General features: G+C 48.4%; 1 protein-coding gene across 7 annotated transcripts in view; it reads left to right on the top strand.

Moving 5' to 3' along the window:
* Positions 1-12,144, top strand: part of LOC308485248 (uncharacterized protein) — a 37,174-nt gene extending 25,030 nt beyond the window's left edge. For 2 of the 7 annotated variants that reach the window (XM_081020834.1, XM_081020838.1), the window contains one exon: positions 6,153-7,103. In XM_081020834.1, coding sequence (XP_080876960.1) covers positions 6,153-6,760 — 608 coding nt within the window. In that variant the 3' untranslated portion in view covers positions 6,761-7,103. Of the gene's footprint in view, positions 1-495; positions 1,483-3,240; positions 4,228-5,409; positions 5,703-6,152; positions 7,104-11,189 lie in introns of those variants that run through there. The other 5 variants (XM_081020837.1, XM_081020839.1, XM_081020835.1 and 2 more) reach the window with 5 other exon arrangements.
* The last annotated feature ends 289 nt before the right edge of the window (positions 12,145-12,433 follow it).

Genomic DNA, 12,433 nt, shown 5'->3' on the forward strand with positions numbered 1-12,433 from the left:
GGCTGCCTCAGTCGGCTTCATGTGTGGTCCGGCCCTGCCTGTGATTTCTCAGTCTAGTGTTCTTGGAGGTTGGGGTTCTACTGAGGACGCGGTTCAATTCTGACTGAAGAGCCTGATGGTGCCGTTAAGCCCACGCTTGGAGGCTGATCTCTGAGCAATGACTGTCTTCGAGGAATATGCAGAGCATAGGGGCAACTCTCCAGGGATCTTCATGCCTCGTTCGCATGGCCATCTTTTTACGAAGTTTCAGTTCTGGACAGAAACTAAGAAAACACTTGAGCAGCTGGTGCTGGGTGTGTTGGAGGTACTCTGGGCCTGTTCATTTAGGATTACCGTGGCCCCAACTGCAGTACACCTGGAGACACCTTTGAGAGGCATACAAAACATAAACAGGTCATGTTTAGCATCTTACCAAGCACCGATAGGCATCTGAAAAGCCGGGGGAAAGAAAACTGTCCGGAGTTGCAATTTACTGATGATATTTTTTGTTGACAGATGGCTGGGATGGAGGCCAGCGTGTCCAAGTCCTCATCGCAGGCCACCGTACAGTTCTTCAGGCCAGACGTAGTGCGATACGTTCCAGTCTGGGAACTGACTTGGGTCTGAGCCACATGGCCTTTGTTCAGTGGTTGGGCAGGAAGAGTTGCAGGTGGAGTCATCTGTTGCACACAATCTTCCAGGACAGGGTGGTCTGGCAGAAGCTGGACATTGTGGTTCTGCACTTGGACGACTATGAAATGAGGTTTATGAAGAGTGAGGATATAATTTCTCAAGTGGTAGCGGATTTGGAGGCATTTAGGCAAACGTGGCCGGGGATCCTTATCCTGTGGTCCAACATCTTGCCCAGGAGTGCCTCATGCACTAAACCGTTCATGAAGCGATTGCGCCAAAAGCGGCAATATATTAATAAAGAAGTGAGAATGGCGCTGTTTGCAACGGGGGGTGGAATGATATCTCACCCCCAATTTAATCCCACTAGGAACGAACTTTATGGAAAGGATGGGATTTCCTTGTCTCCTGCTGGGAACGATGTTTTCCTCTCTAACCTCCACAGAGAAATAAAAGCACATATTCGGCAGCGGTGGGGGAACATGGACTAAGCCGAGCTTTATCCTCCTGCGAAAGGGGAGAAGTTGGCAAAACCGCGAGTACCCCAAATCACTTTTCAGGTTGCTAAGCGGCTCCAGGGGGACCTGTGGGGCAGGAAAGGGATCTCTCTTGAGGTTGACCTGTGTCACTTGGCTGGATTTGTGGGGCTCCAAGGGTGCATGAGTCAGCCAGAGCTCACCTTAAGGGGTGCGGTGGGGGGAGAGGAGGGCAATGGAGACCACCTTCCTCCCTGCAAGGTAGGCTTGGCCATTCAGGACAGGATTTGGAGTCTCAGGAGAGACTTGGACTCCTGCCCACGCGTCTCCTCTTTTCCTGCCTGCCGTTTGTAAGTTACTCTGCTGTAGTTAATAAAGTGACCCTCTTTAAATCCCACACTTTGTGTCTTGCCTCTTTAGTCCTGGCCACCTCGTATAGCTGTCTTCAACTGATCCAGACCCGAGACCTATCTCTGAATAACAACAACAACAACAACAACAACAACAACAACAACTATTTTATTTTATTACTTGTATCCCATCCATCTGGCTGGGTTGCCATTCTTGGTGGCTTCCAACAAATATAAAACATAATAAACCATCAGACATTAAAAACTTCCCTATACAGTTCTGCCTTCATGATACCTAACTTTATTTTTTGTTCATACTTAATAGTGCTAACCATATGTATTATTAATCACACAGAGCAATATACATTGTCCTACCTTAGCGTTACTTCTAAATAAGAACCCATGATTTTTATACTTTGCCAAAAGACTGGAAAGCATTTTAAAATCGGCTCTTGATATATTTGGAGATGGCTCTCGGAACTTCTCATTGTCTCCTCTTGTCCAGGCTAAACATGGCCAGCTCCTTCAACTGTTCCTCATATGGCTTGTTTTCCAGACTCTTGATCATCTTGGTTGCTCTCCTCTGCACATCCTCCAGCTTGTCTATCTATCTGGTGCCTAGAATTGGACACAGTATTCCAGGTGTGGTCCAGCTAAGGCAGAATAGAGTGAGACTAGGACTCCCCTTGATCTGGACCCTATACTTCTGTTGATGCAGCCTAGAAGAGCGTTATTGCTGAATTTCTTTTAGTTTGCCATTGTTCACTGCCTCGGGCTGCAGGAAATGTTGTTCATGCCCTACATACAGTTTGCATTTTGGTCAGGCAAGCAGGCTGAGATCCTGACCTTGCCTCTTGGATGTGAAATCTGCAAAAGGGCAGAGGGCTCTTTTGCTGGAATCCTATAGGTATCTCGTTGGCTACTGTGAGAACAGGATGCTGGACTAGACGGGACACTGGCCTCATCCAGCAGGCTTCTCTTATGCAGCCTTAACAGCATCAACCCAGGGAGCATTTACAACAGGGCAGTTGGCAGCTAAATTGGACATTCTGAGTGTGCCCTGCAATCAGGGGTGGTGTGTCCCATTTCTCCGCCTGAGATGAAATGGGGAGGCTTTGCCGCTGCCACTGCTACACCAAGGACTCGCTTTATGGAATCGCGCGTCTGCACGTTCAATGAGATATCCCAAGAGGTCTGTGAGATCTCCCTGGAATCTGGAAGCCACAGCCACTTCTTGCATCTCTGTGGGGCACTCCTTTGCCACAGGAGAAGTGAGGAGACGCTGGGGCCGTGGCGAGATCTTGCGAGTGTTCAGTAGGAGCAGGTGGGGTGCCTTTGCGGGATTCCAGCGCCTGAGGAGGCTGCCTCAGTCTGCTTCATGTGTGGTCTGGCCCTGCCTGTGATTTCTCAGTCTGGTGTTCTTGGAGGTTGGGGTTCTATTGAGGACGCGGTCCAATACTGACCGAAGAGCTCGATGGTGCCGTGAAGCCCACGCTTGGAGGCTGATACCTGAGCAGTGACTGTCCTCGAGGAATATGCAGAGCATAGGGGCAACTCTCCAGGGATCTTCATGCCTTGTGCACATGGCCATCTTCTTACAAAGTTTCAGTTCTGGACAGAAACTAAGAAAACACTTGAGCAGCTGGTGCTGGGTGTGTTGGAGGTACTCTGGGCCTGTTCATTTAGGATTGTGCCTCAATTTGGAAACACCTCTGCGAGGCTTCTGTACCGTTGGGTTTCTGAAAAGCTGGGGAAAAGAGAACTGTCCGGAGTTGCAATCTACTGACGATGTTTCTTTTTAACAGGAGGCCTGGCTGGAGGCAAGCGTGTCCGAGTCCTCATCGCAGGCCACAGTATTGTTCTTGGCGCCAGTCATAGAGCAAAACACTACAGTCCGGGAGCTGACTTTGGTCTGAGCCCGGTGGCCTCTGTTCAGTGGTTGGGCAAGATAAATTTGAAGTGGAGTCAACTGTTGCCCACAATCTTCCAGGACGGAGTGGTCTGGCAGAAGCCGGACATGGTGGTCCTGCACGCAGGTGGCAATGACCTCGGGTTGATGCCGTATAACAAGTTGCTTAAGAAAGTGATAGAGGATTTGGAGGAGATTAGGCAAAGGTGGCCGGGGGTCGTTATCCTGTGGTCCAACATCTTGCCCAGGAGAGCCTGGATTAACATCCCAATCATGAAGCTATTGTGCAAAAAGCGGAAACGGTTTAATAGACAAATGAGAATGGCGCTGTTTGCAACGGGGGACGGAACCATATCTCACCCCCAAATTAATCCCACTAGGAACGAACTTTACGGAAAGGATGGGATTTCCTTGTCTGCTGCTGGGAACGATATTTTCCTCTCTAATCTCCACACAGAAATAAAAGCACATATTCTGCGGCGGTGGGGGAAGAAGGACTAAGCCGAGCTTTATCCTCCTGCGAAAGGGGAGAAGTTGGCAAAACCGCGAGTACCCCAAATCACTTTTCAGGTTGCTAAGCGGCTCCAGGGGGACCTGTGGGGCAGGAAAGGGATCTCTCTTGAGGTTGACCCGTGTCACTTGGCTGGATTTGTGGGGCTCCAAGGGTGCATGAGTCAGCCAGAGCTCACCTTAAGGGGTGTGGTGGGGGGAGAGGAGGGCAATGGAGATCACCTTCCTCCCTGCAAGGTAGGCTTGGCTATTCACGACAGGATTTGGAGTCTCAGGAGAGACTTGGACTCCTGCCCACGCGTCTCCTCCTTTCCTGCCTGCCGTTTGTAAGTTACTCTGCTGTAGTTAATAAAGTGACCCTCTTTAAATCCCACACTTTGTGTCTTGCCTCTTTAGTCCTGGCCACCTCGTATAGCTGTCTTCAACTGATCCAGACCCGAGACCTATCTCTGAATAACAACAACAACAACAACTATTTTATTTTATTACTTGTATCCCATCCATCTGGCTGGGTTGCCATTCTGGGTGGCTTCCAACAAATATAAAACATAATAAACCATCAGACATTAAAAACTTCCCTATACAGTTCTGCCTTCATGATACCTAACTTTATTTTTTATTCACACTTAATCGTGCTAACCATATGTATTGTTAATCATACAGAGCAATACACATGGTGCTACCTTACTAGGGAGGAGACCCTGGGGCTCGTAGGGGGTAGCCTGAAGAAGGTGTCAGTGGAGTGAGTTGCGGCTGAAAACTGCAGATTCCATCCCAGAGATCATTACGAAAAGTGTGGAAAATAGAATTGCTGCTATCATAACACTATCATGCAGATCTGCAGTGCGAATGTGTCTGGAATATTGCATACAGTTCTGGTTGTCGCATCTAAGAAAGGATGTTGTAAAGATGGGAAAAGTTCAGAAGAAGGGGAACAAAGGGTTCCAGTGGGGTGGATGGCATTTGGGGCTTTTCAGTTGAGAGAAAAGGTGAGGAAGAGGCAACATGATAAAAGTTTATGAAATGATGCAGGGCATGAAGAAATTGGATAGGGAAAGGTTTTTCTCTCTCTTACAGCACTGGAAGTAAGGAAGCTGGATAATGGTAGAATCAGGACAGATAAAAGTAAGTGCCATCCAGTCCAACCCCCTGCAATGCAGGAATATTGGCTAAAGCATCCCTGAGAGATGGCCACCCAACCTTCGATTAATAACCTCTAAGGAAGGAATCCACAAGCTCCCAAGGGAGACTGTTCGACTGTTGAAGCAGCTCTAAGTTCTTCCTGCTGTTGAGTCTGAATCTCCTTTCTTGTAACTAGAATCCTAACACACCCCCCCCCCCGGAGCAGGAGAAAACAAGCTTGCTCCATCTTCCATAAGAAATTTGAAGATAGCTCTCTTATCTCCTGAAGAAGTGTGCATGCACACGAAAGCTCATACCAATAACAAACTTAGTTGGTTTCTAAGGTGCTACTGGAAAGAATTTTTTTTATTTTGTTTTGACTACGGCAGACCAACACAGCTACCTCCCTGTATCTCTCTTATCTCCTCTCAAGTCTCCTCTTTTCCAGGCTAAAGATATGCAGCTCCTTCAAGTGCTCCTCATAAGGTTTGGTTTCCAGACCCTTGAACACCTTGGTTGCCCTCTTCACACCTTCTAAGTTTGTCAATATTTGTCAGGCGTTGGGAAAATGGCTCCCTCTTCCCCTTTGGCTGTGCATCAGCAGAAAAAAGCAATTAAGAGTCCCTTACCAGTTTAAGAGTGTTTAATGATCATAGAGAAATAACACCGCAGCCATTCTTGGAGTGTAGGTACTCCCTTCACTTGCTGGATCGTCACTTTGTCATGGTGAGTGGGCTTGCACGTTCCTATGACCCGTGTGAGCGAAATAATAAATTATTATTATTATTATCGCAGCATCGGATGAGTGAAATTGCTAACACTTAGTCTAGTAAGAAGGGCACGCTCCTGAGATGCTTCTGCAGCCTCCTTCCTCTCCTCCTCTGCAACATTTGCTGAGTCTGAACCGCTTTCTGCACCTGGCTCTTCTGGCTCGAGAAAGCCTGTTGCCTCTTCAGCACCCCACCATTCCTCTCCTCCTCCTCTCTGCCCCACCACCACTCCCCAGGCTCTGAGCCTTCCTCCTCTGCCTGGCTGGTGCCTCCCAGCTAACCCCCCACATCACGACAAATTGGGACTTACTAGCAGATAGAATGAAGTCCCTTAGGAGATGGCATTCCAGGGCACACCTGCGCTCCTGAACTTACACTGTCTTGTTTATTTTCTTGGTTTTTTGAGGATTGGCCACCAAGAAGGTATGGATTTGCGGGCACAGCGTTGTGTATTGGGCTGAAGTCCGCGCAGTTTCGTCCAGGTGGGGCAGCAACCTGGGCTTCCCCTCGAATATAGAGCTGTCCTGGATCAGCCAGAGGGGAATGAGGTGGCATCAGCTCCTACCATTGCTGACTGCTCGGATCTCTACTGTGGGCCCACCTGATATCATCATCTTTCACCTGGGTGAGAACGACTTGGGCGGACAAAGGATTTATGACCTAGTCAAGGCTATCACTGAAGACTTGGAGACCTTGCACTTTCAATACCCACGGACCAGCCTCTGTTGGTCCGAGCTACTGGAGAGGCAGCGCTGGCCTATTATTCCGTGGCCTGGCACCCCGGAACCGCGGCAGGCACCCGTGAACAAATCAAGGGAGAGAATAAGGAAGAAAGTGAACAAAGATGTAACGAACAAGGTGCAGATGCTGGGTGGCTGGGTGATCCGACACCCTGACATCACAGTCACACGAGAGGCCTTATTCCGACAGAATGGGGTAGACCTCTCCGATGAGGGACTTGATGTTTGGTTGACTGACCTGGTGGGAGGCCTAAAGTATTGTTTTCAGATGTGAGCGGTTTGGCGGCGAGCATTTCCTTGAGGGCCGGTTGATGCATTGGATAGGCGTAGTCTTGGATTGAGGGGAGGCTGTAGCCTCTGCCTACCCCTCCGGAAAAGGGATCCGGGAGAGATGCTTCTGCCCAGATGCCCAGGTGGGGGCTAGGGCCATAGCACTCCCCAGGTGCAATCCAGCAAGGGACTTACTCTTTGATGCAGGTCAAGAACTCGCTCACTTCCAGTTGACCCCAAATTAAGTCCTTCCGGCAGACGGGCCAGAAATTGTTGGTTCTCCCTGATGCCTATGTGAAACCTCTTACACCAGTAGTTAATAAAGCCATGACCTGATTTTACCCAAATACTACTTGCCTTGTCTCTTTATTCATTGAATTTAAGGGGTGGGGGTTTCTGTAGGACAGGGGATGCTTGGTCACATAATTCCGCTCCCTGTCCTTGGTTGGCGCCATTGAGTGCCGGCACATCCTCCACCATGAACAATCTGATGAGGGAGGCCCCTTGGGTGACTTTGTGGGCAGCAAAGGGGGTCCTTGGGCTGAGCTTGCTGCCGGGGAGGTGGATCCTGGCTGCTTGCTCAAGCGAGGGAGCAGACTCAGTCTGGTCCCTGAGCATATAACCAAGGCCCCTAGCTTGCCTTAACAGCCACTTCCTTATTTTAGGATGCTCTTTGGGGTGGGGATTTCTGAAAAGGTGGGAAGGTTGGGGTTTGCTGCAAGGTGAGTCGGAAGTTAGGGCTCACCCCCACTGATTAATTCTCCCGGGGGTCCGAGAGTTTCTCTCCGTGCCTTGCAAAAGCTCAATCTTATGTGCTGAATTGGATCTTACCAGATTGTGTGGAAAATCAGAAGAGAGGTTTTCCATAACCTGAGCTTCAGTGCAGAGGTGAGGAGGGGAAGGTACCAACTGCAACAAGCCTGGCACCTCTTCAGGAGCAGCAGGGAATTTATGCAGTGAAGGAAAGCTCAGTGTTTTGGTTTTGAGATCCTTAGGAGGATAAGGGCCTGCAGCGTAATCAGGAATTTGAAGGCTGAAGTTAGAAAAACAAGTTTGTCTTTTTCTGCTGCATCCCCCCTCTCAAATTGGGAGGCACACTATCCTGTCTTCTGCCTTGGCAGCAGGATGATGCAAGATCTGACATGCTATTACTTTGCTATGGTTTAAATGGGTAATAGTCTTGTGCCATCTCAGACTGCATCATATGTCATGGTTCACATGGTCGAAAGCTTTTCCATTTCCTACAGAGAGAAAATGAACACATTGGGGCGACGGCTAGGCTTCAACCCATCTCTGACATGTTTGTTTTCTACAAGCAGGGATATTTTTTTAATTGCCCAGGAAGTAGACTGCCTGTGCCAGCTTCTGCCTTTGACAATATGGGGGCTGTGTAGTAGGTTGGATGGCTTCAAAAGGGATTAGACAAGCTTGTGGTGATGATTGGCTCTGGAGCAGAGCTAAGCGTCCCGGATTGTCCTTGATCTCCAGGCGGATATTTCTTCTGAAAAAAACACAGAGGGCTGTCCACAAGTGCCACAAGGGTTCGACATGAACCCTCAAAGCTTGCTAAATGACAGCTGGTGAAATCTAGTGCAGCTAATTTAATGCAGGGTAGTGGAGACACATATCAAGGGACACTTTCAACAAACTGAGGCCAGGCGGCAGAAGCTGAATGGGCCAGTGTGGAAACAGGAGCATTGGAAGTGAGCGCATGAATGGACATGCAAGATCCTCCCAACCCTATAATGACATCTTGTAATTTTGTAATTAAAGGCAGCATTCGTTCCATTATTTTATCCTTTGCCAACTGGTGCCCTCCAGCTCTTTTGTGCTGCAGTGCCCATCAGCCCAGTTTGGTGAATGCTGCATTAATTATTGCCTAAGAAGAGCCTGTTGGTTAAAAAGACTGAAAATTGTTTACTGAATGTATAGGAGAAAATTGTGTAAAACGCTGGTAGCATTAAGATAAATTTAACAGTGTAAATAAGTTTTGATGGATGTAGCAATGGATTACTAATGGTTTAGTTCATGTGCAATATGCAGGGATTTATGATATGCAAAATGAACCATGGAAGGAGAAGAAGGGAAGTCATAGATGTAAGGTTATTTAAATGCATATTTTGAAATGTAATTTAGAAAAGTTAATACAATTTATTTATTTTTTTAAAAAAAGAGCCTGTTGGATCAGCCTTAAGGGGGCCAACCTAGACCAGCATCTTCTACCATCGATCGCCCTCTCCACCTCCATGAATTTGTCCAATCTTCTCCTAAAGCCATCTAGTTTGGTGGCCATTCCTGCCTCCTGTGGTTTAACGGTGTATTGCACGAAGAAGTCTTTTCTTTATCTCTCCTGCGTGTTTTGCATCCGTCTCCTCAATCATCTTTTGTTATTAAGGATCGCGTTCACTTCATTATGCGTTACGTTTTCTTTTGCTAAAATAGCTTTTGTTGCTCTTCCTGTGTGCTGGGCTTCCCCTCCTGGGCTAATGGCGCTCCAGGACCTGACTTTGGCGTCTGTCAAGTATGCAAAACAAGATTTACAAGCAGCTGCAGGAAACAGACCAATGCGAATTGTCAAGGCTGTTTCTTTTGGCATTTCTTGAAATGATGGCTCGGGATAAGAGCTCTTTCGCTCACAGGCTGTTTCCCTCTTTTTCATCCCCTTAAAGACTTTGGTCGCGGAAGCGCCAGTGGATTGAGCTGGGTAATAATGGTGGCCAAAAGGCAATAGTGTGTGCAAATTGGGCAGAAACCTGCCATGAGTCATAGCTAGTGCTTCCATCCCACTCACCCAGCAGACTTCTGCTTCTGCACTAGAACTACTTCCTCCTCCTCTCCCCTCTCCCATGGTCTTCTGCACTCAAAAACTGCTCCAAAATGTTTGTGGAGTCTCCAGATCATTTTTTTTTGGGGGGGGGGTGCACAGCGAGAGGAAGCAATCCTGCTGCACAAGTGGAACTCCATTGGCGAACCATTTGAGACAACCCATTATGATGATGATGATGATGATGATGATTTGGCTTACGCCCCAGGCAGGTCACTTTGGTGTTGCTAGCGCACTGTTAGTCTTCTCCCCTGGAGGTGTACTCCATTGTCTCTCGGTGTAGACTTTATTGATACTAAGCCGTGCTCCCTGGTTCATGCTGCCCATTATTGTAGGCAATATTGATTGGTGTTGCTGCCAGTCTGTGAGGACAATATTTGATTCAGGCAGGCTGCCTGCCAGTGTAGACATTATTGACCTCAGTGGTTTGCAATCTTGTGTATACGCAGCTGTCTTTTATCGTTTGCTATGCCTGCCAACAAGAAGCAAGCTTCTGGTGCTTCTCCCCCACGCACTAGGCACAGGACTGCTAGAGTATCTCAGTACTCTGCTCCTTTGTCCTGTTGTGTTTGGGTTTGAACATCGTTTTCCCCACCAAATTTATCCCAGGGGTTAATAACAACATAGCCGACGCATTATCTCAGTTCCAGATGGATAGTTTTCCATTTTTAGCGCCCGAGCCCCAGCAGTTACCAGAGCATTTTTTGGAAGCTTGGAAGCTTGACGTGATGCAGGGAGTATATGCCTCTTGCACCATCCATGCTTAGATCCTACAAAAAGGCGTGGTCCGATTTTATTGCTTTCCGCACAAAATCTAACTCAGACCTTGCCAGCCTCCTACGGAGGATCACGTATTGCCTTGTGCACCTCTGGAGGCTAGGTCACATGGCTAAAACATTATCCATCCAATCTGCTGCTCTTGCCTTCTTCAGCAAATGTATTTTCTGTTGATCCCTGTGCAGCATTTATGGTATGTAGGGCGATGAATGTTGGGGTAGACTTCAACCACCAAACACGGAGAGTAGAAAAACGATCACTTTTGACCTCCTTTACCATATCTGTAGGGTTTTAACAGTCATTTGCTGGTTAAAATGTCTTGGCAGTATATGTCATAGCATTATTTGGGGCCCTCAGAGTGGGCGAAGTTGTCAATGAGGGTGAGCCAGGCATTTCCTCCAGGGGGTTACTGTTAGAGGACATAAATTTGTCTTAGAATTGGTAATATGCATCCAACAATCTAAAATCAGGGAAAGGAGCCCTTATCAGACTCTCGGCATCAGAGCACAAGGGCCCGTGTCCCGTAAAGGATGCCAGGAGATACCCCTGCTTCAGGCGTCCTGGTCCGGGCCCCTTCCTTATTCACCAAGATCGCTCTCGCCTGGCTCGACACCAGTTTACCTGCGTGATGCGGAAAGCTCTCCAGGCCTGTGGTCTCCCGGCTGTGGATCTTGCTGTGCATTCCTTTAGGATTGGTGCTGCCATGATGTCTGCCCATTGGGGTGTGCCAACCGACAGAATCAAGGATATGGGACGCTGGAGATCTGATGCATATAGAAGGTATATCTGCAAGAACCCATGGTAATCATGCTCTGCACTCCTTTATTTTCAGGTTGCCCCGTGATAAACATATGGATCGTAGGACACTGTATTATCCACTGGGCCCGTGTGCGTGCCATCAATACTGGCTTGGGTAGCTGCCTAGGGCTTCCTGAAAATGTCAGTGTCTCCTGGGTCACAAGGTGTGACTTGAAATGGGAGGAGCTTATGCCAATCGTGATGGCCAGAGCTGCCTTGCATGGCCCCCCCAACGCTCTGATTGTTCAACTTGGAGAGAACGACCTGGGTCAAAGGAACGGCAATGACCTAAACATAAGCATGAGAGAGGACTTTGATAAACTGGCTGTTTTGTTCCCAGACATGACCTTAATCTGGTCTGAAATGCTGGTGAGGCGGCATTGGCGAGATTGCTCCCGCCCGCACAGAATCGACAGGGCCAGGAAAGCTATTAATCGTAGGGTGGCATATGAGGTGCAGCTCTTGAATGGACGGGTGATACGACACCCCAACATTACTTACAAGCAGGAGGACTTGTTTCATAATGACGGCGTTCACCTTTCCGATTTGGGAAGTGATGTTTGGCTGGTTGATATCGTCAAGGGCATTAGGGATTGGCTGCAGGTGTGAGGGTGTTGGCAGCGATCCTTTGGGGCTTGAGTGGCGGTTAGGCATTGGGTAAGTCTTGTTTATGGGAGGGGAGATTGTAGCTTCCGCCTGCCCCTCCTCGTTAAGGGTATCCTGTTAAAGGGATCCAGGTGTGTGGTGCCTGTCCAAAGCCTGGGTGTGGGCTAGGGCCATGCCACAACCCCTTCGGGGACCCTGGGGGTGCCACAATTTGATGTATATCATAGGGCTCCCACTACCGGTGGTTTATTCTTAGGATATTATTCTTCTCCCTGCAGACAGGCAGGAGTCAGGATATAGTCTGGTTTCGCCCAATGCCTAAGCCAAACCGCTCACATATGTAACCAATAAAGTTATGGCCCATTTTATCCCATTAACCTAAATATTTGTGTCTGTTTTTTTATTATCTAAGGGGGCTTAAGGGCCCGGGGTCTCGACACGCAGTGAGACCAGGCTTGATTTCTGTTTGAATCCAAGACCATGGTAGGCGGTAGCCCCCAAGCTGTGGGGTCATCCTGGGGTTCCTTTTGCCCGTGGGGAAGGCCACTTCAACCTGCTGCTCCCACCACCACCTGTAAGTAGTAAGGAAGTAAATTTTTATCTATACCCCGCCCTGCCCGGCCAAGACCGGGCTCGGGGCAGCTAACATCAAATATCAAATACATTAAAACA

The sequence above is a fragment of the Podarcis pityusensis genome (genome assembly GCF_964106645.2).
Source record: "Podarcis pityusensis genome assembly, chromosome: 9".
NCBI lineage: Eukaryota > Metazoa > Chordata > Lepidosauria > Squamata > Lacertidae > Podarcis > Podarcis pityusensis.